The sequence below is a fragment of the Leucoraja erinacea genome, chromosome 22 (genome assembly GCF_028641065.1).
Source record: "Leucoraja erinacea ecotype New England chromosome 22, Leri_hhj_1, whole genome shotgun sequence".
NCBI classification, from domain to species: Eukaryota; Metazoa; Chordata; class Chondrichthyes; order Rajiformes; family Rajidae; genus Leucoraja; species Leucoraja erinaceus.
Genome location: NC_073398.1, coordinates 3,302,793 through 3,330,426, shown reverse-complemented (window position 1 = coordinate 3,330,426; position 27,634 = coordinate 3,302,793). Strand labels below are relative to the sequence as shown.

The 27,634-nt window shown below is 43.3% G+C and overlaps 1 protein-coding gene across 1 annotated transcript in view; it reads left to right on the top strand.

Annotated features, from left to right (window-relative positions):
- Nucleotides 1-27,009, top strand: part of vezt (vezatin, adherens junctions transmembrane protein) — an 85,701-nt gene extending 58,692 nt beyond the window's left edge. The window contains exons 7-12 of the mRNA XM_055652780.1: nucleotides 866-1,013; nucleotides 5,080-5,405; nucleotides 6,746-6,939; nucleotides 18,261-18,361; nucleotides 19,876-20,083; nucleotides 25,172-27,009. Of these exons, the coding sequence (XP_055508755.1) occupies nucleotides 866-1,013; nucleotides 5,080-5,405; nucleotides 6,746-6,939; nucleotides 18,261-18,361; nucleotides 19,876-20,083; nucleotides 25,172-25,731 (1,537 nt within the window). The 3' untranslated portion in view covers nucleotides 25,732-27,009. The remainder of the gene's footprint in view (nucleotides 1-865; nucleotides 1,014-5,079; nucleotides 5,406-6,745; nucleotides 6,940-18,260; nucleotides 18,362-19,875; nucleotides 20,084-25,171) is intronic.
- The last annotated feature ends 625 nt before the right edge of the window (nucleotides 27,010-27,634 follow it).

Here is a 27,634-nt window from a genome sequence, read left to right as displayed (position 1 = left end):
TGCCTTATAAAGCCAGAGACCTGGGTTCAATCCTGATCCTGTTCACCATTTCTTCTTGCCACCCGTGCCAATTTTGAATCTAATTTGCTACTCTATTGGATCCTATGGGCTTTACCTGTTTGACCAGCCTGCCTTATAGGACCTAGTCAAAATCCTGTAAAGAGGTGGAGCAAAGATAGGTATTTCAATCAGGTTGCAAATTAGCTGCTAGTTTATTGTCTGGTGAAGCAGAATGGCTTCTTATTCCAATATCTTTCAGTTTAGTTTCGAGATAAAGCACGGAAACAGGCCCTTCGGTCCACCGAGTCCACGCCGACCAGCAATCCCCGTATATTAACACTACCCTACACACACTAAGGCCAATTTTACATTTATACCAAGCCAATTAACCTGCAAATCTGTACGCCTTTGGAGTGTGGGAGGAAACTGAAGATCTCAGAAAACCCACGCAGGTCACGGGGAGAACGTACAAACTCTGTACAGACAGTGCCCGTAGTCAGGATCGAACCCTGGTCTCTGGCGCTGTAAGGCAGTAGCTCTATCGCTGTGCCACCCTATAATTTCTTCTCTGATACTCTACCTAGTGCCTAACGTGATAGGCCAGTGGCTGCTGACGTTGGTTTTCAGTTAAAGGTTTACATTTTGTTAAATAGTATGTCGTGATGTGTAAGTTTCCCTAACTCGTTTGTGCCTTTCAATAAAAGTTTGATATGGATATCAAGTTTGATATTAAAAACTGGAGAAGAGTCCTAATCAGTATCCCATACTAGTTTATTCCATTAAGCTCTGAATACGTTTTAAACATTTTTGCTGCATATGTACATTTTGATATTAATTTGTTATTATGCCTTAATTATGATCAAACCTATCCTCTGAACGCTGAGATTGATAATGTGACAAACTATCTGTGTGCAATCCCATTAAGTGAACTGGGGTTGGGATTGAATGAGGATGCTCTGTCTGACGAAGAGGCTCAGGAACTTACTGATGGCTACAGTCTTGGGCCGTTAAAGGTACGGTGTGATGTACCATAAGATATGTGAGTGATTCTGCATGTAACACAAATAAAATGTTTAAACATTGTCTAGGCACAGTGGCGTGGCGGTAGAGCTACTGCCTTACAGCGGAAACTGGATTTGTGACTACGGGTGCCATGCGGAGATGTCCTCCGTGAGTGGGATTCTGCATGTAACATAAACGTACTGGTTTATAAATAAAATGCTTGGTTACAAACATTGTCTAGTGTGTGTTGGATAATGCAGTGTGCGGGATCTGTGGGCCGAAGGGCCTGTTTCCACGCTGTATCTCTAAAATTAAAACGAGTCTTAGGTATGTTAATAAAATGTAGCTATTCCCAAGAGTTTGAAAGTGACTAGACCAAGTGGGACCCGTTGGGCCCCGTTCCCCTAAGCAACATTCCACCACTCACCCATAGCCCTTAACTGCGCAGGCGGGCTGACGGGTTCCCGTGGTGACGCCAGAGATCCCCGTTGTGATGCGAGCCATGGCAAACCTCCCCCAACTGTGCCTTGCCATCCTTCTTCCTAGCCCTATCCTTCTCCATTCCCCCTCATCCCCCAGTACTACCTCCCCTCCACTTCACCCTCCCTCTTCTTTCCCCTCTCCTTCTCCCCCACCCCCTCCCTCACCTCTCCCTCCCTCTCCTTTCCCCTACCCTCAGTCACTCCCTCCATAACCCCCCTTCTCTCCCTATCTCTCTGCTCCCCTACTCCTCGCCTTCCCCCTATCCCACCCCCCATAATGAAAATTGCGATTTTTTTTTGTTGTAAATGAAACTCCTCCCCCCCCCCCCCCCCCCCCCCCAAAAAAATTTGATTAAAATTTGTTTTTGAAAATCCCGATTTAAAAAAAAATGTGAATGGATCGGGATCCCATTGTGACGTCATTTGCTGCTAACGAGCAGTGCAGGTGGAAGGAATTTTTGTCAGTGGTTTTTGTAAAGTTTAAAATGTGAATAACTTGTAAAATATACCACCAATCTGAATGGAACTTGCCACAGCATACCACAGGACATTGGTGAGTAAGGTGGGTCAAACCTTGTAGCGCTATCGTGTACCGTTTTGGTGTAGTTTCAGGATCACACACACACACACACACACACACACACACACACACACACACACACACACACACACACACACACACACACACACACACACACACACACGCACACACACAAACAAGATGATAGTTTTAGTAATATATATAATATAATGTATAATATATACTAGACCAAATGGGACACATTGGGTCCTTGTCACACGGGAGGCCTGGTCCCTCAATGCAACCAGTTCCCCCAATGCAATATTCCACCACTTGCCCATAGATCCCACAGGAGGCCTGGTCCCCCAACGCAACCCGTTCCCCAATGCAATATTCCAACACTTACCCATAGCCCCCAACTGAGCAGGCACGGCTCACTTCCCCTCATCCCCTAGCACCTCCTCCCCCTCCTCTTCACCCTCCCTCTCTTTAAACTTTAAAAAAAAATCCAATTCCCATGCCTTGCCCGTTGCAATATTTCAAATGACAAGGCTCGGTGTCCTGTCTTTGTAACATTGTAATGGGCAGAGGCAGCAAGTTGAAATTTGATTTTTTGCAGTGAGAAGATAAATTTTGCTTTTTTTGAAATGTAAAAGATAATAATAATAATAATAAATTTTATTTATGGGCGCCTTTCAAGAGTCTCAAGGACACCCCATTGTGATGTCATTGTGGGATGGAGCACTGCTCACGGGCAGTTTATGTAAATGAGATCGCATTGTGACGTCATAACTACTAACTGCCACTGCAAGTGATTTTTCTCAAACTTGATTTTGTACGGTTGATAACGTAATAACGTAAAATATACCATCAATCTGAACGAAACTTAATAAAACCACACCACAGGACAATTTGTGAGTAAGGTGGTCCAAAGATTATAGCACCATCGTGTCCCGTTTTGGCATAGTTCTGGGAGCAAGCACATGGGCAAGCACGCATGCAGACACACAGACGATGAGAGACACACAGAAGATGAGAGTCAGAAGATGAGACACAAACACGATGAGAGTTTTAATTTATCTGTTGGGTCCCTGTCACATGGGAGGGCTGGTCCCCAAACGCAATATTCCACCACTCAGCCATAGCCCCCCAACTGCGCAGGCATGGCTGACGGGTTCCAGTTGTAACTCCATAGATCCCCATTGTAATGCGAGTCATGGCAACTCTCCCCAACTGCACCTCGCCATCCCTCTTCCTACCCCTGTCCTCCTCCATTCTCCCTCATCCCCAACACTCCCGCCCGCTCATCTTCACCCTCCTTCTCTCCCCTCTCCTCCTCCACTCCCTCTCTCCTTTCCCCTACCCTCAGTCTCTCCCTCCCTCCATAACCCCTCTCCCCTCCCTACCCCCTCCTCACCCTCTATCTCCCTACTCCCCTACTCCCCCACTCCTCACCTCTCCCCTATCCCACTCCCCCACTAAACTGAATGTTTAAATAACATTTCTTCTCCTCTCCTCCCCCATTCCCTTCCTCTCCTTACAACAACGTAACAGATGTCTCATTGCACTGCGTGGAATACTGTTGATGGGCAGTTAATGTAAATAAGATCCCATTGTGATGTCATAGCCTGCTAACGGCCAATGGAACAATGCTGAGGGGCAGTTTATGTAAATTAGATCATATTGTGACATCATAGCTGCTAATTGCCACTGCAACTTCAACTTCAAACTGGATTTTTAAAGTAAAAAATGTGAATAACTTATAAAATATAACATCAATCTGAATGACTTGATCAAAAACACACCACAAGACAATTGTGAGTCAGGTGGTCAAAAATTGTAGCACTATGGTGTACCGTTTTGGCGTAGTTCCGGTAGCACATGGGCATGCATGCACGCAGCCAGACAGAATCACAAACAAGATGAGTACAATATATATATATTATATAGTGTATATATATATTACTAAAACTCTCATCTTGTTTGTGATTCTGTCTGTCTGTCTGCGTGTGTGCGTGCCCATGTGCTCCCGGAACTATTTAGATAGATAGATAGATAGATAGATAGATAGATAGAAATGCAGTTTAGGGTGAAGCACATTCACTGAAAGATGAGCTGAATGGCCTACTTTGCTATAAATTGTGTATCATATACAAGTATGTAGACAATTTTCCTTGTTGGTGTTTTATATGACAGTATTTCCACACAGGGTGGTGGGTGTATGGAACGAGCTGCCAGAAGGGATAGTTGAGGCAGATAGACATGTTGGTCGGTGTGGGCAAAGTGGGTTGAAGGGACATGACATGATATAGTCATTATTTCTAAAACAGATTAAACATGGTGGAGAATTGTACTTCATTCCCATACTACTTGCACCTTAAATACTATTTTTTTTAAGTTTTAAGTTGTTAATTTTCAGTTGCACTGGTGCTCAACCAACTTTGAGCAGCTTCACCAAGTAATGTTGTTTTTCCATAATGTTGTATATAAATGCATGACTGGGGTGGTGCGTGTGTCTGTGTAGCTACCGGATATGGATTTGTCATTGTGTTTTCCTGATGTCATCACTGGAAGTAGCCAAGCCAAGGTCAAACAATTACCCACAGGAAAAAGGGCTCAGCAAGTGAAACACATGTCCTCGTTCTTCTCTCTGTCCCTTTGGCCAAATTACATAAGAACACAAACGTATAAAATAACATCTCATAAAGCTTAATACGAGACAGGAAGCAGTTGATTAATCTGATTAACCCTTTCCATGCAAATACATAATAGTAGCCAAGTTATAGGAATCTCAAGGAAGATTAAAAATGCTAGTATTTATATTTCTGTGGCTAATTAAATGTTTTAAATACATGTTGCTTCAGAGCTTGTTTTTGGTCAGAAATAGTACAGATAAAAAGCCTTTATTCGAGACCAATTTACCCCAATGGCGATGATTATGGGGCTGCATCCATTTAAATTATTATCCTTGTGATGTGCATAACTGACCCGGGCACAATAATGTGTATATACAGACATAAATTTTGACAGATCTTTAATATTTGCTAACAGTTTGTTAATATTTCCTGCATCCAGATACTCTTTCAGCTGTGTGTCGGCCAAAGCTCGGAGTTCTTCAGACGCTTGATTTTACTATTGTCTCCAGTTCAAACTGCGCACAAGTCTCGTGTTTCTCCTGGAAATTTGGCGCATCAGATTGTCGCAGAAGTAATCGACAGTCTTTCTCATACTGTCACTGCTCGCCTTGAAGAGTTGAAGCGGAGCTATGAACTGCACAGATACTTGCAGCACCAACCTAACTTAAAAACCCCAAAGAGGACCAGCCAACAATCAAGTAAGCTGAAGAATATTTATGCTGTCGTTCGTAGTCTGCAGCTCCACCTTAAGGTGCTACTAACTGAGTAAGTCCATTCATTTATCTAAAATGTTCAGTTGTTTTAATGTTGATGTCAGTTTAAAGATATGTGATGATTCAACCTTAAAAATCATGATTTGGGTCCTGGTGTATTGTCTATCCAAAAATGATTTCAGCTTTTTAGTCCAGTTGTCTTGAACTCTATAAATAGCAATGTTACAAAATTTTGAGATTTTAAAAATCAAGTCTTTAATTTATCCCATCAGATAAAGCATAAAAAGAAGTTTAATTTGACACCTAATTCACTTCCATATCTCAAGTAATAAAAAAGTTATGGCCATTTCCATACTCGGAAATAAGCATCTTGTTCCCTATTGATTTTCTATGGACATAACAAAAAAGCTGTGATCGTGGACAGTCAAAAGCCCATAACCTTCTTAAAAATTAAGAGACCTGAATTAAATTTTCAGTTATCATAGATTGAACCATTCTGAAACAAATATAAAATAATCTTACTTGGATGACCTGAAATTAAAGCATATAATTAGTTAGTTACCCAATTGTAGCTAATTTCAAACTTCAATTACTAGATCTAAACAACTATCCATTTCTTAATAAATGATTAACATTTTTAAATAGCCTAAGTGTCCAAATAATATTCACAAATAATTCACAATAAAACATGATTTTTAAATCTCATTTACATCAATTTATAGGTGAAATGGAAGGAATTTAGTGTTCAATTGCTGTAAATTAAAGTCCATTTTAAATCAGCTTTCTAGTGGGTTCCTGTGAACGTGCTGGTTTAGAACGTTCACATTGCAGTGGATTAGTGCCCTCAAATGCCCAGAAAAATACTGCGGGATATAAAGAGCCCAAAATGAGCTACTCGCTATAGTAAACTTTGTATAAAGGGGTCTTAAGAAGCCCCTTTTAATGTAAAAATAAGGTACATACCTTTAATTGTTTGCTTTATAAAACCCTGGGGCTGCGAGAGGTCGCGGGTTGAGAGAGTGATTTTAAAACTATTATAACTATTATTCGAGGCCTATAAAACTAATAATACCTTTTGCGACGGGGTCTTTCAGCGATTTTTCGTTAATGATTTACTAGGCTGAACATCTTCGATTGGAACAGCCTAGTAAAAATTGCGTTTTAAACCCGCCCCCCTCTAAACAGCGCCAAAATCGCGCACACGGGCTGGGGCAGATTCTCCACGACGATTCAGGTAGGTTTTGCAACATACCTACTATAAATCCGAAAAAATCAAATCATTTTTTTTTGTGACCATGAAGTGCATTGTAACTGTTGCACGCAGAGCTCCTGTTGCAAATATTAATGTCCTGACCTGGTCTAGTGTGTCTCATCAATGCATGTTTAACACAGGGTTATTACTTTAGAAGATCATCTAGAGAAGCTCCATGAATCCAGAGAGCAGCAAGAAATAATGCCTGACGTGTACCATGATCTAGATCAGAAACTCAAATTGATCAAGCCACATGTAGAAGCAACAATGGGCTGTTGGGAAGAGGCAGGAAATCTGGTGTATAAACTAGATAACTCTTCTAGGGGGCACAAAGGTAAGAGAATATATTAAAAACATGGAATAACCAGTTTGTTTTTGAAAGCGTGCATTAAAACAGCCTCTTTAACAGAAGATTATACCAAATGGGACACTTCTAAAGAGTGGTGGTCTTGGCATAGAAGCTGATTTGGGTGCCAATGACACTTCCAAACTGCAGCCTGATGATATTCAGATAATCTGTGTTAATGTTGTTGATTGAGGATAAATATTGATGAGGGTAGTGGTGATAATTCCCATGCTATTGAAGTTGTTGTGCTGTGCACTTAAAAAATGTTGATTGTTCAATAATGCCCCTTGTATTTTGGAGTATTCGCCTAGAGTTTTATATTTCAAACTACTCATCTGGTGCAGAATAACTCGAGGGCAGAAGTCGTGCTGTCTTGTTAAATCTCTCTCCACTTTGATACATTTCTTCACGCATCTTTCCTCCCCATCTTCCAGTTGTCTACTAATTTCTCCCTATATGGCTCGCTGTACATTGGTCTCTGTGTAGTTTTTGCAGCTTTCTTGATGGAATATCTTTTTGTTAAAAGCATCACGTAAATCATAGAAATTTGTGGCACGAGACCCCATTTGCCGTGTCCATGCCACCTGCAATAGAGCTAATGAAGCTAATGGCATTTTCAAGCTCAAGGCCTGTGTGTTATGGCATAACAAATGCCCATCCAGATATGTTTCAAATATAACGTGTTTCTGCTTCAATAATGCTTCCAGACAGTACAAGTCAAGGCCTTGCTGCTCTTTATACTAAAAATATCCCCTCAATCAGCATAGGAACAGGCACTTCGCAGCAAATGGCTGCGCATAATGTGATGCCAAAATAAACTAACCTCATCTGCCTGCACATGATCCACATCCCTCCATTCTCCATAACTAATCCTTTTACCCAAATCTATGCCCAAATTTATTGATGTCTCAGCAAAGGGAAGTGGGACCATCCTGTTCATCGCATCAAGGGATTTCGTAACTTTGCACAGATTAATCAAGTCTCCCCTTCAGTCTGCTCTGTTGTCGGGAAAACAACTCTGACCTAGCCAATCTTTCCTCATCCTTAGCAAAATCTATGTAAACTTCTCCTGCCCCTCGCATCAGTTCTGTAAAGAGACCAGAATAGTGTATAATAGTGAAGCTGTGACCTAACCAGCTATATTTTGACTGTTATATCCTGTAGCTTTGCTAATAAAAGAATATAATCCATATGTTGCCTTAAACATCTATCTACAACATTCTTGATCTGCAGATATGCATTCCAAGATCTGTTCTTGTGTAAAAATGAATCTAGCAAACTTCAACACCAATTTTCTTTTATACAAGTGTTTCTGCACATGCTGGAAGACAAAAGGAAGCTAGTGTTTGGGGATAAAACTTAAGTTTCTTTCAGGATAGAATTTTTTTTTTTTACAGAGGGATTTATGTAATGGGTTTGCCAGTTTAAAAGCTACGAATACCAGTCGTCTAAGTGAACAATGCATGAAATCCTATATAATGGGTTTGAAGGTCAATCTAAAATTACAGTGCAGGCTGTGTGCAGCAGCCGCATGTGTCACACTCCCTGCTTGTCCATTAACAACAGTGGCTAACGTCATGCTATTTCAACAAGAGAAATTTGTTTCCATGCCACTCAAGTGTGGCTGCTATTTATTCCTTGCAATTGAAAAGCATATCTGTTGTAGAATTGGTAACTAATTTATAATTACATGGGTCACTGAAAATTGATCGTTTCAACCTTAAATGTGGCATTTCCATTCAATGTTCACCGAGAACATAGGGCGGCTGAACAGTTGAGATGCTGCCTTACACCGCTTGAGACCTGGGTTCGATCCTGATTATGTGCTTGTCTGTATGGAGTTTGTATGTTCTTTCCGTGACCTGTGTGGGTTTTCTCGGGGATCTCCGGTTTTCTCCCACACTTCAAAGACATGCAGATTTGCAAGTTATTTGGCTTGGTATCATTATAAATTGTCCCCAGTGTGTAGGATAATGTTGTGTGCGAGGATCGCTGGTTGGCACAGACCATGTGGGCCGAAGGGCCTGTTTCCGCACTGTATCACTAAACTAAACATCCCGCGTTAGTGAGCCGCAAGTATCACAAGTGCTTTAGTCAGCTTCTTCCTTCCCTTCTCAGAAATTACTTCTGTTTGGGTAGTTTACAAGATTGGAAACAGATTTTCTTTCAAAGCCAAAGCGGCTGTTCAAAAATAGATTCCTGATAAAATTATTCACTCCTTTCTGTAATGAAGTTTGCTCCTTAATCAGTCATGTGCAATTGAACTGATGTCAGGGGAGCATTGTTGCAGGCTCACCACAGCAGTCATCGATCTTGAAGGCAGTGAGAGGTTCACAAAATTACACAAACAGTTTCCTACTCGTTATTGTCTGTGTATCACACTTTTGGAGCCCCTCCAGTTTTTGTCAGTCGTAACAGTGAGGCTCACTTCGAGAAACCCAGTATGATAAACCTTTCCTGACCTTCCTAGCAATTCACTGGCATGACGAGTGGGAACAAAGCTTCAATAAATCACTATTGGCTTGCCAAACAGTATTCCATTGGTAAATTTGTAATGGGGTATTTTTCATCTAATTTTACACTTGGTAGTGGCACGTCTACTCAGCATGTCACCTGAAGAGCAAGTAACTCTTGTGAAGACCAAGTAGCTTTTGTGAGCATGTTTCGGAGTTGTTTAGATCACTGTATCAAACCCTAAAACTGAAGGATCAACTTTATGTGCTGGCATAGCTGCACTTTCAGATGACTCGAATCATGTGCCAAGCTCGAATTGTGTGTCGAGACTACTTGAGCTCATTAATACTGATCTGAAGATTGTGGTCAAGCACTCTCAATTCTGTATTTCACTACATCCAGGGTCATTCCAGTGACGTGAATTAGGAATTTCATTTTGAAAGAAATGCAGACATTGAATGAAGGCATAACTAATTGAAATATATTATAGGATCTCAGAATTATTACAGCACAGGGGGATGGGATTTGATCCATTGAATCTGTGCTGCCTCTGTCATTTGTCCAGCATAATCTCAGTCACTCCATCATCCAGGGAGTTCTGGCTTTTGCTTTATCTTTTCCCTTGATGGGAATGTAATTAGATTACACTCAAATAATTTCTTTAGTCTGCCTGCTATTCAATTACAGTTTCACTTGCAAATTTTTGCTTCTAATCTATTCGAGCCGAATCCACTTTCAATGTTCTCAAAATGAAGTATTTTATCCTCTGTTTTTCCTTGTCCTTTATCACAGTCAATCCTGAATTTCTGAGCACACTCATAAGTTAGTAAGTTATAGAAGCAGAATTGGGCCATTTGGCCCACCAAGTCTACTCTGCCATTCAATCAAGGCTGATCTATATTTAATTCTCAACCCCATTCTCCTGCCTCCACCCCATAACCCCTGACACCCATACTAATCGAGTTCTGTGTGTGTTCCTCCGCTGACACTAGGTCCATCTTTTCCAAAGAGATTGCTCCATCCTTCAAAACACAAAGTGCAGGAGGAATTCGGTAGGTCGGGCAGCATCAATGGAGAATGTGGATGGGCAATGTTTTGGGACGGGACCCTTCTTCAGAACCTTGTATCTCCACTCTTCCCCCCACTTGTTGGGCTGGAATGCTCTGTCACAAATATTCTCCTGAACACACTTCAGATATACTTCGATGGTAGACACAAAATGCTGGAGTAACTCAGCGGGACAGGCCACACCTCTGGAGAGAAGGAATGGGTGACGTTTCGGGTCGAGACCCTTCTTCAGATATTCTTCAGATATTCTTCATATTCTTCTGATATACTTCCCTCCTCCAGGATTAAAGTCATACAGCACATAAACGTGACTCACCTCAATGATGACCATCGGCATACTACTAATCCTGGTCTTTTCTTTTTGCAGTAATAACACTAAGCAACAGTTTGCTCCTCTCTGTAATTTCCACACATATTTGCCCCTCCATATCTGTACCACTGTCACGGCCCTCTCTTGTTTCTATGGTTATTTTCTCTCCCCTGGACAATTCAGTACACAGAAGTTGTGTCCACTGGTTCTTTACATCCTCTCCAAAGAAGATAGTAACCATCCAATTGTATTATTTAATCACTTAGATATTTCCATGTTGCCTGCGTAATGCACAACAGGAAGGGAAATTGGATTTCTGAAGCTGTGACACTGGACCCCGCCTTTTATTTCTTTTTCTTTTGTCCCTTCCAAGTGCTGCATTCATTTTCTGACCCCTTGTGGGAATGCCATTTTCACCCCACCCTGCCACACCACAATTAAAAACAAAAACTATTGAAGCTGAGATTATTAGATTTAAATGCAATGGAAATATATAATTGAACTTTACAACAGAGAAGGAAGCTTGTACGATAGGCACAAAATGCTGGAGTAACTCAGCGGGACAGGCAGCATCTCTGGAGAGAAGGAATGGGCGACGTTTCGGGTTGAGACCCTTCTTCATACTGAAGGGTCTCTACTGAAGGGTTCATACTGAAGAAGGGTCTCGACCAAAAACGTCACCCATTCCTTCTCTCCAGAGATGCTGCCTGTCCCGCTGAGTTACTCCAGCATTTTATATTTATCTTCGGTTTAAACCAGCATCTGCAGTTCCATCCTAAACATGAAGCTTGTAAGATTGGGTGCGCTCTTAATGGTCCTCTGTTATACTGTAACGCGTTAGATTTTTGTTGTCTTCTTTCTGGATGAGGCCCAGAATCAAGCTCGAGCATCGAATTCTTTCATGCTAATTATAATGGAGTAAGATAGAATAACCATCTCCTGTTAGTACTGAGAAATGATCTGCCCATTATTGACCCGAGTGACTCCATTTTGTGCAATGTGATAGTTTGTGACTGGGGTGAACTTAGATGCGGCTTTGCTGGGTGTACACTAACTGGCAGACTAACTTGGGTTCTGTAAAACTAAACATGGTATTTCTATGGAACACTTGGAATTAAAATAAATTATTTTTGACCACGGGTTCACAAGGAGTCCTTTGGATACAAGTTTCTAGTTTCATAGTTTCCCTCAATTAGAAACCATCTGTTTTACCATTTAACTGCAAATACTGGTGGGAGAGCATTTGGCAAGCAGCCACCACATTTGGGTAAAGTTGTGAATAGTTCTTAGTCAAACAGCGTGGAAACAGGCCCTTCGACCCAACTTGCCCACACCAACTACCCACCTACAACAGTCCCACATGCCCACGTTTGGCCCATATCCCTCTAAACTACCTTTAATTTTTCCAGCATCTGCAGTTCCTTCTTAAACTAATACCTCCACTATTTCTAGGGTTGTTTCCTTCAGTACTCTGGAATGCAGACCAAATGTGTAGGAAGGAACTGCAGATGCTAGTTTACCCTGACGATAGGCATAAAATGCCAGAGTAACTCAGCGGAACTAGACTTGAATCCCTTCAATGCCCCCCAAACCAATTGCCTACTAATACTGATATTCTGTAGTTTCTCCCTTTTACTTGACCCCATGTTCCCTGATATTCCTCATTAATTATCTGTATATTTTGTGACGACATCATCTGTTTAATTGTGTACCATTCCTTTGTTTCCCCTCTTTTTGATACACGAGACCTACTGTTGTCCTCACTAATTCTTTTCCCTTCGCACATCTACAGAAGCTTTTACAGTCACTTTTGATGTCCTGCGCAAATATACTTTTATACTTACTTGCTCTCCTTTCCAATCAATGCCTTTGTCTTCCTTTGCTGAATTATAAATCTCCCATATCTCAGGTTTGTCATTTTTTTCCCAGCCTTTCATATTGCTCATCTTCACTATTTCTCCTTATATATTTATCTTTGAATCTAACATATCGATAATTTATTTTGAAGTTTAGAGATACAGCGCAGAAATAGGCCCTTCGGCCCACCGAGTCTGCAACGACCAGCGATCCCCGCACACTAACACTATCCTACACACACTAAGGACAATTATACCAAGCCAATTAACCTACAAACCTGCACGTCTTTTTTTGGAGTGTGGGAGAAAACCGGAGCACCCGGAGAAAACCCGCGCAGATCACGGGGAGAGGGTACAAACTCCGTACAGACAGCACCCGTAGTCAGGGTCGAACCCGGGTCTCTGGCGCTGTGAGGCAGCAGCTCTACCCTCTGCGCCACTGTGCCGCCCTGAAGCATCAGGTTGGGCCACCTTTTCTGTTTTGTTTCTGCTTCAGACAAGAATGAACAATTGCAATTTATCCAAGCACCCTTTAATTGCTAGCCATTGTCTATCAACCGTCATCACTTACTGTAATGACTAATGTTCCTCTGTTTGTCAGAGCAAGCTCACATCATGTTACTTTATAGTTTTCTTGATTTAGATTCTTGCAATCCACTTTCATAGAAATGTAGAAACATAGAAAATAGGTGCAGGAGTAGGCCATTCGGCCCTTCGAGCCTGCGCCGCCATTAAATATGATCATGGCTGATCATCCAACTCGGTATCCTGTACCTGCCTTCTCTCCATACCCCCTGATCCCTTTAGCCACAAGTGCCACATCTAACTCGCTCTTAAATATAGCCAATGAACTGGCCTCAAATATATTCTGTGGCAGAGAATTCCAGAGATTCACCACTCTCTGTGTAAAAAAAAAATGGTTTTCTCATCTCAGTCCGAAAAGATTTCCCCTTTATCCTTAAACTGTGACCCCTTGTTCTGGATTTCCCCAACATCGGGAACAATCTTCCTGCATCTAGCCTGTCCAACCCCTTAAGAATTTTGTAAGTTTCTATAAGATCCCCCCTCAATCGTCTAAATTCTAGCGAGTACAAGCCAAGTCTATCCAGTCTTTCTTCATATGAAAGTCCTGACATCCCAGGAGTCAGTCTGGTGAACCTTCTCTGTACTCCCTCTATGGCAATAATGTCCTTCCTCAGATTTGGAGACCAAAACTGTACGCGATACTCCAGGTGTGGTCTCACCAAGTCCCTGTACAACTGTAGTAGAACCTCCCTGCTCCTATACTCAAATCCTTTTGCTATGAATGCTAACATTCTACATTTCTCATTCTGCATCTTAATGAAGAATTTTGCCACCTTATAATTGCTCTTCTGGGAGGGGATTTGACACAAATATTCATTAATCCTTTCTCATAACACAGTAGCCGGTCCAGGAGGCGATTCTGCCACACATTGGTCCAGTAATTCCTCAACCACAGAACAGTGCAACACAGGAACATGCCCTTCAGCCTGTTAATGACCAAGCCAAACATGCCAGATTAAATAAATCTCCTCTGCCTGCATGTGATCCACATCCCTCCATTCTCTGCATATATGTGACTATCTGAAAGCCTCTGCCTCCACCATCACCCATGGCTGCGCATTCCAAGCACCCATCACTGCAGATCAGTTCAGTTTAGTTTATTGTCACGTGTACTGAGGTACAGTGAAAAGCTTTATGTTGTGTGCTAACCAGTCAGCAGAAAGACAATACATGATTATAATCAATCCATTTACAGTGTATAGATACTTGATAAGGGAATAACTTTTAGTGCAAGGTAAAGTCAGCAAAGGCCAGTCAAAGATAGTCCGAGGGGCATCAAAGAGGTAGATCGTAGTTCAGCACCGCTCTCTGATTGTGGTAGGATGATTCAGTTGCCTGATAACAGCTGGGAAGAAACTGTCCCTGAATCTGGAGGTGTGCATTTTCACACTTCTATACCTTTTGCCCGATGGGAAAGGAGAGAAGAGGAAGTGGCCAGGGTGCGACACCTTGATTAGGCGGCTGGCCTTGCCGAGGCAGTATGAGGTATAAATGGAATCAATAGAAGGGAGGTTGTTTTGTGTGATGGCCTGGGCTGTGTCCACAATTCGCTATAAGTGTATGTATAATGTCCACACATCTCCTTTAAATTCTGCCACTCTTGCCTTAAATCTATGCCCTCTAATCTTTGACTTTTCCACCCTGATGAAAAAGGACCTGTCTACTTCAGTATTATTCTTAATTTGGTTCACCAATCTATATTTATTATCTAATTCCTGGGTAGAAAAATTTGTGCCAAGACCTGGGCCTATTTTGTCCTAAATACATTTTAAATTCTTAATATTTGAGAGGAAAGGCTTCCATCCCCAAATGTCTGGGCTTGATTTGAACCCAAGACCCAGAGGGGAAGGGGTCATTCATTTTCACCAGACGTTCGCTATTTGTAAGTCCTTTAAGGAAATGAGCAATAAAGAATACCATTCAAAGGAAACTGTAGAAAAGATAAGTGCTCTGTCTGTGCTGGAAGATAATGAACAACTAGAAGTGTTGTTTGAGATTTACTGCAATGAGTAACAAAAGGTCCAACTCATTCAGAATCCTGCGTTGCTGATGTTTGATTTCTGCTGGTAAAGTAACAGAATTGCAAATTCCTGAATTGCGGCCCGCAATATTTCAAACAATTAGAAATATCGAAAGTACAAAACTTGATCAGTCTTATCAATTCTGTGCGGGTGTGAGGACTACAGAAAATCTGTCAGATGGAATTTACCTTGGAGTGCTAGGAGGTCCCGGGTTATGGTATTGGTTTATTGTCATGTCTACAAAGATATAGTAGAGAAAAGATAATTTAGTGTGTTGTCCGGGTTAGACGTCCATACATGAATGCAATCAAACCACGCAAAATGTGCTATTACAGATACAGACGGAGTGCAGAGTAAAGGAGTGCAGATCGGGAATACATCCTTGGCTTGTATGAGGTTCATTCAGGAGTCTGATAATAGTGGGTGAGAAGCTGTCCTTTAATCTGGTGGTATGTGGTTTCAAGCTTTTGTATCATCTACCCAATGGAGTGGGTTGAGGAGGGAATGACTGTGGTACGGGTGGTCTTGGTTATGTTGGCTGCTTTCCCCAGGCGGTGTGTATGTGGATGGAGTTTATAAATTTGTAGGTTGTAGAAGCAGAATGATAAATACGGCCCATTAGTCTACTCCGCCATTCAATCATAGCTAGAATCAAGCATTCTATTGTCTTCTCCCCATAACCCTGACACCCGTACTAATCAAGAATCTATCCATCTCCATCTTAAAAATATCCATTGACGGCCTCCACTGCCCTCTGTGGTAGCAGTGTGGTGGGGAGAAAGGGGAGTCTGCTTTTCACAATGTACTGGGCTGTGTCCACAACTCTCAGAAATTTATTTTGGATTTGGCTTGGGATTTCATTGTCTGTGTGAAGGAATTGCATGAAAGATAGTTGTCAAAGCAAGTCAAGTTTATTCGTCACATACGCAAACGAGATGTGCAGTGAAATGAAAAGTGGCAATGCTTGCGGATTGTGCAAAAAACTACAAAACAGAATGGAACAGAATCAGTAATTACATATTTGTGGGAGGAAAAAAAAAAAAAAACTTTTAAATTTTAAAAAGACACCACACAACACACAGTTGTGAATGTACAATTAATTTTCCTTATTTACCCTGGATCTAGATTTCTGCATTGTACATGGCTGCTGTTGTATTTGTACAAAAGCAGGACATAGCTTAGGGATTATGGTTGGCAAGATGGAACAAGTGAGGTGCTGGGGTACCTGTCACAGCTTATCAGGCCCCTTTAATGCAATAACACACAAATAAATACATAATCAATAATAAAATAAATGGATGACCATAATATTAGGTAACTATGATAGTGCAGAAGCAAAGTCCATTGTGTAACCAAAGACACTGTCCATACAAAATCACAACGAGTTACTCCAGCATTCAAGGCCGAGTCGCACCCTGGCCACTCCCTCCTCTCTTCTACCATCAGGCAAAAGGTATAGAAGTGTGAAAATGCACACCACCAGATTCAGGGGCAGTTTGTTTGGGGACAGTTTCTTCCCGGCTGTTATCAGGCAACTGGATTATTCTACCACAACCAAAGAGCAGTGCTGAACTACTATGTACCTCTTTGATGACCCTCGGACTATCCTTGATCGGACTTTGCTGGCTTTAACTTGCACTGAACGTTATTCCCTTGTGTATCTATACACTGTAAATGGATCAATTGTAATTGTCTTTCTGCTGACTGGTTAGCACGCAACAACAAGTTTTTCATTGTACCTCGGTACACGTGACAATAAACTAAACTGAAACTGCTGGTTAGTGTTGTGTAAAGTTCAAGAGCCTGATGGTTGAAGAATCTGTTGGAAATAATCTGTTCTTGGTCAGTGTTGTCAGGCTCCTGTACTGTCTTCCCAATCGGAGTAGTAAAATATGAGCATGGTCAGGGTGATGTGGATCTTTGATATTAGCTGCCTTGTTGAGTTGCCTTTAAATGTTGGGGAGGTCAAAACTTGTGATGGACAGGCAACGTCTAGTATTCTCTGTAGTCTGCTTTGTTCCTGGGCATTCGAATGGCCAAACCCAGCCGTGATGCAACTAGTCGATATGCTCTTTACTGTGCACCTATAGATGTTTAATAGGGTATTCAGCAACATCGCAAATCTCTTCAATCTTCTTAGGAACTAGAGTGTTTGATTAGCTTTATTTATGGTTGCATTCATGTGCTGGGCTCAGGATAGATCTCCAGAGATATGTAGATGCAAGAACTTGTACTCTTCCGTGTTCTGTGAATGCCCATGCCGGCTCAAGGGACCCAGTAAGTCCTGCTCCTGGTTGTGTGTACATATGGCAGTGTGCTGTTTGAGGGAATGGTGTGCAGGCGTCGCTGAATTATCACAAGTAAGGGATTGTGGAAATGTACAGGTGGATACCTTGTAAGAAGGATCTTAGGGGAGGCCATTTAAGACTGAGGTGAGAAAAAACTTTTCCACCCAGAGAGTTGTGAATTTATGGAATTCCCTGCCACAGAGGGCAGTGGAGGCCAAATCACTGGATGGATTTAAGGGAGAGTTAGATAGAGCTCTGGGGGCTAGTGGAATCAAGGGATATGGGGAGAAGGCAGGCATGGGTTATTGATTGGGGACGATCAGCAATGAATGGCGGTGCAGGCTCAAAGGGCCGAATGGCCTCCTCCTGCACCTATTTTCAATGTTTCTATGTATCTAAGGAGCCAAAGATGCTGGTTTACACCGAAGATAGACACAAAATGCTGGAGTAACTCAGCGGGTCAGCCAGCATCAATGACTCGGGATAGGTGAAGCCCACAATGGTTCATTGTTGGCTGGGAACAAGGTGAATACAAACGGTAAAATTATCAAGAGGACTTGGGTGGGGGTGGGACTGAGAAAGAGGGAATGCAAGGGTTGCTTGAAGTTAGAGAAATCAATATCTTCAGGCTGAAAGTTTGCATGGCTTCATCTTCAACATATCTAGCTACTGGTGAAATGTACAGTTTGAATGTTTTATCCACAAATGTCATTTTTTTGTATTGCAGATGGACCAGGTAGACTGAACAATAATTTGATTCCAGCCTCACAATCCTCAGAAAAAACAGTGGTGCAGATCAAAGATCAGGATCCAGTCCCCGAAGAGCAGGTGGGAAGATGTTTACATTGATGCATAGCTTGTGAGTAGGTGGTCCCTCACTCGCACTGCTGTTGCTGTATCACAAATTCACCACAAATCCTGTTCACGATTCCAATACGGAGCTGTAGCAACTCCAAGAAAATTCCTGGCTATTGTTCATAATTGTGTGGAATTTAGAAAACAGCATGTTGTTTTTATTCCTGGCCAACTATAACTGAAAGCGATACTTTGATATTGTAAAAATCTGTGTTGATCTCTTGCTTTGGTTGGAGTCTTTCTAGAGCTGGTTTAATACCTCATTCCCCAGTAACTTGGCTAGAAACGCATCTAAATGTGTACTTTGCGACTCAAGTTCAAATATTTGGATATGTGCTATGTTGTTTTCTTTGTCCACCAGTTGCCAGGTTTGTAGGGCAGTCGGTAGTAAGGCCCACTTGCCAAGTTGCATGAATCTAAATGATCCATGATGCAGCATTTCAAGCCAAAACGTGGATACTTCCCTTTTCTCCCCCCCCCCCCCCCCCCCCCCCCCCCCCCCCCTCCCCCAGACCAGCTGCTGCCTGACCAGCTGAGTTCCTCCGGCAGATTGCTAGTTGCAGTACGAGTCTAATGAGCCACAGAAGGCCTCGGAGGCCAAGTCAGTGTATTTTTAAGGTGGAGATTGATAGATTCTTGATTAGTACGGGCGTCAGGGGTTATGGGGAGGGCAAAAGAATGGGGTTGAGAGGGAAAGATACAAGAGCCATAATTGAATGGCAGAGTAGATTTGATGGGCCGAATGGCCTAATTCTACTCCTAGATCATGTGAACATAAAGTTTTCCTCCACTGGTTGAAAGAATTGTGAATTTGCAGTGGACGTTTTTTGCAGTCCAAACTCTTAACATTCTTAGATTCCTGCCCTGTTTTTATGGCATATTAAAACTGGTGAAGGCTTACAGTGGTTTGAATCCAATCAAAAGAAGAAGCAAAACGTAAATTGGCATCTGCAGTGTTAGTGCACAGTTATATATGTGAGCATGGAATCTAACAGCAAGTATTATTATCATGGGACACACAGCACCTACAGTACACAAACAGGCCCTTTGGCCCATCACATCCATACTGACTTGTTTGCCCCACATTCAGAGAATATATAGCAGCAGAGTTTGCCAGTTTGCTTAATCAAATTCTATAAACATACTGCTTTGTACATTAGCAAGCGTAAGCCAAATTTCTACCCAATAGGTTTGCTTATATTTAACACACTGTAAATTGAGTCACGCATACCGAGGTACAGTAAAAAGCTTTTGTTGTGTGCTAACCATATATGATTACAATCCAGTCATCCACAGGGCACAGATACATGATAAAGAGAATAACGTGAATAACGTTTAGTGCAAGATTAAGTCTGATCAAAGATACTCCAAGGGTTTCCATTGAGGTAGATAGTGGCTCAGGACTGCTCAATTAGCTTCTGAATCAGAAGACATACTTTTGCTTGTTCAAATGTGGCAGTTTGATGGTTCTCTTTCTTTGTGTGCAGGAATTTGAAGCTTACGTTGAAGAATCTGACTCGGATGGAGACTTCCGAAGCGGTTCCTATTGCTGCTTGTCACCGGAAGAGCGAGAAAAGGAGAAGCGAGAGAGGGAGGAGTCCAGGAGAGTGCTTCAGGAACTGAAAAGTGTACTGGGATTCAAGGCCTCTGAGTTGGAGAGGCAGAAGTGGAAGCAACTTCTTTTCAATGACCAAGGTGAGCCAAATCCTAGTCACTGCTCAGCTCTTTTGCCAAGAATTAGAAGATGAATTTACTAATTATTCTGATAATTTGCTGGATCTCAGTGCTGGCATTGGGCAGCAATGTGTTTTTTTTTTTCTCTCATGGGTCGCTGCACTGATCCTGTGCTGATGTCAGTGTCTGGAACAGGAATTATGTCAAGTTCATAAGTTTTAGGAGCAGAATTAGGTCATTTAGCCCACTGAGTCTACTCGCCATTCAATCATGGCTGATCTATTCTTCCCTCTCAACCCCATTATCCTGCCTTCTCCCCATAGCCCCTGACACCAGTACTAATCAAGAATATATCTATCTTCACCTTTAAAATATCCATTGACAGCCTTCTGTGGCAATGAGATTCCACAGAATCATCATTCTCTGACTAAAGAAATTCCCCCTCATCTGCTTCCTTCCTCATCTTTTTAAAGGTACATCCTTTTATTCTGAGACTATGGCCTCTGGTCGTAGACTCTCCCACTAGAGGAAACATCCTCTCCACGTTCACTCTATCCAGACCAATCTGGCAGGAAAGCAGTCGGGAGCCAGTAGGTGCTACAACAGTTGGTGTGACTAGGCTTGTATTCACTGGAGTTTAGAAGGATGAGGGGGAATCTTATAGAAACATATAAAATGATAAAAGGACTGGACAAGCTAGATGCAGGAAAAATGTTCCCAATGTTGGGCGAGTCCAGAACCAGGGGTCACAGTCTTTGAATAAAGGGGAGGTCATTTAAGACGGAGGTGTGAAAAAACGTTTTCACCCAGAGAGTTGTGAATTTATGGAATTCCCTGCCACAGCGGGCAGTGGAGTCCAAGTCACTGGATGGATTTAAGAGAGAGTTAGAGCTCTAGGGGGCTAGTGGAGTCAAGGGATATGGGGAGAAGGCAGGCACGGGTTATTGATAGGGGACGATCAGCCATGATCACAATGAATGGCGGTGCTGGCTCGAAGCTGCGTGCTGACCCAGCTGCGTGCTTGTACATCCCTATGACTGCGTGGGTTTCACCCAGGTGCCCTGGTCTCCTCCCAGATCCCAAACACAAGCGGGTTGGAAGGTTAATTGACCCCTGTAAATTGCCCCTCTTGTGGAGGTGGGTGTAGAACGTGGGGGACATAAAAGTAAACGGGATCACTGTATGATTAGTGTCTATGGATGGTTGTTAGTCGATAGTAACTCATTTGTCTGAAGTGCATAGGAAAGAACTGCAGATGCTGGACACAAAATGCTGGAGTAACTCAGCGGGACAGGCAGCATCTCTGGAGAGAAGGAATGGGTGACGTTTCGGACCTGTTTCCATGCTGCAGGAGTTAATGATGCAGCAGTTAGTAACCGTTACTGTTCAGTTCCAGTGACTCAGGTTCAGATGTAACTTCTGGTACTGTCTGTGTGGAACTTGCACATTCTCGCTGTGAGTGCATGGTTTCCTTCCACACCCCAACCATGCATTGATAAGTATAGATGAGGCTCTCACCAGGGTCTCCTCTATATCCCGCAGCTCTGCTCTCACTCCCCATCCCCCGACTCGTAATAAGGACAGAGTCGCCCTTGTCCTCGCCTTCCACCCTACCAGCCGTCGCATACAACATATAATCCCCCGACATTTTCCCCACCTCCAACGGGATCCCATCACTGGCCACAACGTCCCATCTCCTCCCCTTTCTGCTTTCCGCAGAGACCGTTCCCTCTGTAACTCCCTGATCATTTCGTCCCTTCCCACCAAAATCACCCCCTCCCCCTGGTACTTTCCCTTGCAACCACAGAAAATGCTACACTTATCGCTTTACCTCCCCCCTCAACTCCATCCAAGAACCCAAACAGTCTTGCCAGGTGAGGCAGAGGTTCACCTGCACATCCTCCAACCTCATCTATTGCATCAGCTGTTCCAGGTGTCAACTGCTCTACATCAGCAAGACCAAGCTCAGGCTTGGCGATCGCTTCTCCCAACACCTCCGCCCTGTTCGCAATAACCAACCTGATCTCCCAGTGGCTCAGCACTTCAACTCCCCTTCCCATTCCAAATCCGACCTCATCGGTCCTGGGCCTCCTCCATGGCCAGAGTGAGTCCCACCGCAAATTGGAGGAGCAGCACCTCATATTTTGCTTGGGTAGTTTACACCCCAGCGGTATGAACATTGACTTCTCCAATTTCAGGTAGTCCTTGCTCTCTCCCACCTTCCCCTCCCCTTCCCAGCTCTCCCACAGCCCACTGTCTCCGCCTCTTCCTTTCTTTACCCCTACCCCCCCCGACATCAATCTGAAGAAGGGTCTCGACCCGAAACGTCGCCTATTCCTTCGCTCCATAGATGCTGCCTCATCCGCTGAGTTTCTCCAGCATTTTTGTCTACCTTTGATAAGTTAACTGGCAGCTGTCCCGTGCTCCTGGGTAAGTGGTGTCAGGACAATCACTGGGGAGGGGATAGCCATGAAGAGCGTAGGACAACCGGTAGGGAATGGGATTGAGACGGATGTTCGGAGAACTGACATGGGCTTGATGGTCTGAATGGCCTCATGTCATAAGGAAATTGGAAATGACCGGACAATCAGAGTGTCTGGTCGTGACCCGAGATGTGGGCATGAGTGTCACTGCTGCTGACTGCAGAGCCATTCGGCCCCAAAGTGAGAGTCATTCTTGTACAATTCTTAAATCTTTCTGAAGGCTGGAGATATTTTAGCTCGTTGAGCCTCTCGGGTTGTGAGAGGTGGCAAGGAAAAGCCGCACCATTGAATCCTCTTCCATAACCTGACATCACTGATCATTGATTTGGACGGGTGTCGGGGGTTATGGGGAGAAGGCAGGAGAATGGGGTTGAGAGGGAGAGATAGATCAGCCATGATTGAATGGTGGAGTAGACGTGATGGGCCGAAAGTCAGGGGAGTGGGAAACAAGATATATATAGAGAGAGAGAGAGAGAGAGAAAGATAGAATAAATGAAAGAAAGATATGCAAAAAGTAACGATGATCAAGGAATGGTGGTGCCTACAATGGTCCATTGTAATCCAGGCCATTCCCTGATGCCAAGACCTGCATCCCTTGGGAAGAGTGAAACAGACAGACAGTAGAGGGAGTCTAGCCCTTACCTGGCGACTTTAGCTGCAGCCTTTTCCCCAGTTCCCCATCTCGTCAGAGTTAACTCGTGAATTATTTCACAGTCGCTCCTTTACAGTAGTTGTGGTTGTGCTGGAGATTATGGGGATCTTGGCATTGTGTAGCAATATCAAATGGAACATGCAGCTTTCATTTCAAGAGAACTATTCCTGTACAGTGTCTGATTAAACCTTGATCCCAACACCCAGCAACAAGCCTTGGCTAAAATCGCTCTGATTAGATAAGAATATTACTGATGAGAATATTCCAGCGGTGCTGTAAAGCCCCAGAGACCTAGGTTCCATCCTGACTATGGGTACTGTCTGTATGGAGTTTGTACTTTCTCCCTGTGACCTGTGTGGGATTTCTCGGGGTCCTCTCATTTCTTCCCACACTCCAAAGACGTACAAGTTTGTAGGTTAATTGGCTTGGTAAAATTGTAAATTGGAAACAGCCCGTTTCCACACTGTATCTCGAAACTGCACTAAACTAAGCAAGCTACTAAATCTCAACATCTACTCTGCGTCAGTGGGTGGGTGGAGACACCAAGGGAATGTTTAGTGGATTGGCAAGTGGATCAAAGAGTAACAATGAGGAAAAAATCACTAAAAAAGGAAATGGTGTTAATGGCATCCAGACCAATCTCAAAACGGTGGCTTGTTTCAGCAGTGGCATCTGCACAGAAGGTCAGGGATGGTTATCATCACCAACTAAAGGGAAAGAGATGGAGCAGACTCGCCAGTTCCAGAACACCAGGATTAGGATCAGGCCTGATATTCCCTCCCTCCTGAGCACCAGAATCAGTAATGAGTCCAGACCCCTCCAGAACTGGACACCCCCCACCCCCCCGGAATTGGGAACGGTACAGGTGTTCCCTAAAATATGATTGGATATTTCTAAGGCAGAGATAGATAGATAGATCCTTGATTAGTTCAGGTGTCAGGAGTTATGGGGAGAAGGCAGGAAAATGGGGTTTTCGGAGGGAGAGATGGATCAGACATGATTGAATGGCTTCATGGGCCGAATGGCCCAATTGTACTTCTATCACTTATGACCTCTGGAGCACCAGGATCAGTAGCTGGCCTGGGGCTTCTCCCACCTCTAAATGGGATGAATGCCATGCCTGCTGACCTCCAGCTCTGGAACGCTGGAATCCTGATGTGCCCTGCATACTCCAGCTCCGGGGAGCCAGGCTTTCATAGAAACATAGAAAGTAGGCTATTCGACCCATCGAGCCAGCACTGTCATTCAATATGATCATGACTGATCATCCACAATCAGTACCCCGTTCCTTCTTTCTCCCCATATCCCTTGATTCCATTAGCCCTAAGAGCTATTTCCAATATTCTCTTGAAAACATCCAGTGAATTGGCCTCCACTGCCTTCAGTGGCAGAGAATACCACAGATTCACAACTCTCTGGGTGAAAATGTTTTTCATCATCTCAGTCCTAAATGACCTACCCCTTATTCTTAAACTGTGACCCCTGGTTCTGGACTCCCCCAACACAGGGAACATTTTTCTTGCATCTAGCCTGTCCAATCACTTAAGAATTTTATATATTTCAATAAGATCCCCTCTCATCCTTCCAGATTCCAGTGAATATAAGCCCAGTCGATCCATTCTTTCATCATATGGCAGTCCCGCCATTCCGGAAAATTAACCTGATGAGCCTTTGCTGCACTCCCTCAATAGCAAAAATGTCCTTCGTCAAATTAGGAAACCAAAACTACACACAATACTCCAGGTGTGGTCTCACCAGGGCCCTGTACAACTGCAATAGGACCTCCGTGCCCCTAAACTCAAATTCATCATTCCATTTCCCACCACGCTCTCTTCTGTGGATGTCCCACCTGGGCTGGGATAGTAGTCATTCCCTTGAGTTTAACGTTATAAAATAACCAAGTATGTGATTACTATATAGTGTCATTTTTAATTTTTAATCTATATTCTGCCGAATTTCAAATGTATTTTGCAGCTGCTCTGAAAGCCCTGCCGTCCATGGATGTGCCACTGCTGGTGGGAGAAGTGGTGGTGCCTGTAGACATTGGAGCAAATGACCTCCAGGGTTGTGAGGAGGACGTGCAGCAGAAAGACCTCGGTCAATTAGACACCTCCCCTGATGGCCAAGAATGCTGCAGTGCTCTCGCATTTGAATCCACTGATGCGCTTTCAAATGATACCACCTTTAGTAACGTTACCGGAATGGGGGATGCAGACGGCAGCTCGGCTCACTGCTCGGACCCCACAGACAGAAAGCAGGAACATTCCCAATTGCCGCTTTGTGAACAGCAGCAGACGGCTGTAAGACGGAGACTCGCGGAAAGGCATGGACCATCCTCCCTGCACCTGACCTCTGCTCTGGCAGTACAGGCTGCTGCCCGCTCACTCACCTTTACCTGCTTTACAGAACAAACCTTTGGAGATGATGATGATGATGATAGTGTTGATGATGATGATAGTGTTGATGAAGATGATAACGTGAGCAATGACCAGGGTGAGGATGAAAGAGAAGAGCAGCACGATGTCAGAAACTGAGAAAGGTCACAACATGTAAAGATACTGCAAGTTTGAGCTCTGCACTGGGTAAACAATAAATATAACATAACATATTTATTTATAATTTTAAAGCTGGATGATGTGATGCAGGATGTACTCGATAAAGAAACAAAGCGGGTGTAATTTTGATCAGCAACGTGCCTGTTCCTTGCAGTGTGGGTGTTCATAATGAACCCTGTGGTGATCACTGGATCATTGGTACTGGACAATGGAGTGATTACAACAGCAGCCACTTGCATTAAATGCACTGGGATGTGGTGTGAAGGATGTGTGTCCTGGATTCTGGTGAAGTTGGGGAGAAATCTTTTGAAGCAATGCAAGAGTTTAGAATGCAGTAGGTAATGCCTACTGATGCACTGTCCCTCTTACCAAGTTCTACCGTTGCTGCTGATTTCTGTGGCCAGGGAATAAAATACAGAGTATTCAGTCAGCTGCTGTCCAAACATCTCTGAAATAGTATGACTGTGATTGAACCAGATTCATAGAACAATGAACAATAGCGCACAGGAGCAGGCCCTTCAGCCCACAATGTCTGTGCCGAACATGATGCCAGGATAAGGTAATCTGGCTTGCCTGCTCATAATCCATATCTCTCCATGCCCTGCATGTACATGTGCCTATCTAAAAGCTTCTTAAATTGCACTAACATATCTACCTCCACCACCACCCCTGGCAGCATGTTACTGGCTCCCACCAACCTGTGTACAACGTTGAAAAGATTGCCCTGCACATCTCCTTTAAACTTTATTGCCCCTCAACTTAAAGCTGTCCCCTCTAGCCTTTGACATGTCCACCCTGGGGGAAAAAGGTTCTGATTGTCTCCCTCATCTTTATTTTATATTCCTATCGCACCTCCCCTCCTACCTTCAACATATCAGAGAAAACAAAGCAAACCAAGTGCCTGTTCCGCTGAGTTACTTCATCTTGCGTCTTAACTTCAAGTCTGTTCAACCTCCCCTTATAGCTAACACCCGTCCATGCAGCATTCTGGTAAACCTCTTCTGCATCCTCTCCAAAGTGTTAGAAGCTTGAACGTGCATACTACCAGACTCTGGAACAGCTGCTCCCCTTCTATTATCAGGCTACTCAAGAGTCCAATAGTCAAGAGTGTTTTATTGTCGTGTGTCCTAGATAGAACAATGAAATCCTTACTTGCTGTAGCATAACACAATATGTAAACATAGTGCACTGTAAACAATATGATAAACGAGAGAGAAAAAAAAGTTCAGTGTGTATGTGCACACACACACACACTTACCCACAACACACGCGCGCACACACACACACACACACACATCTATATACATATGTACTGTGTGTATATATGTATACATACATCCACACATACTCAAAAAACAAACCATAGTGCAATAAAAAAAAATGTCTATTGCAGTTCATTTGTATTGTTTTCTAGCTTATTTGAGGTTGTAGTGTTTAATAGCCTGATGGCTGTAGGGAAGAAGCTGTTCCTGATCCTGGACGTTACAGTTTTCAGGCTCCTGTACCTTCTTCCCGATGGCAGGGGTGAAATGAGAGTGTGGCCAGGATGGTGTGTATCTCTGATGATGTTGGCTGCCTTTTTGAGGCAGCGACTCGGGTAAATCCCTTCGATGGTGGGGTGGTCAGAGCCGGTGATGGACTGGGCAGTTTCCACAACGTTTTGCAGTCTTTTCCACTCCTGGACGTTCAAGTTGTCGAGCCAGACCACGATGCAACCAGTGAATATGCTCCCCGCTGTACACCCGTAGAAGATCAAGAGAATCCTCTCTGACATGCCAAATCTCGGGAAGTAGAGGCGTTGTTGTGCTTTCTTTATAATTGCATCAGTGTGCTGGGTCCAGGAGAGATCTTCGGCTATATGCACACCCAGGAATTTAATTTT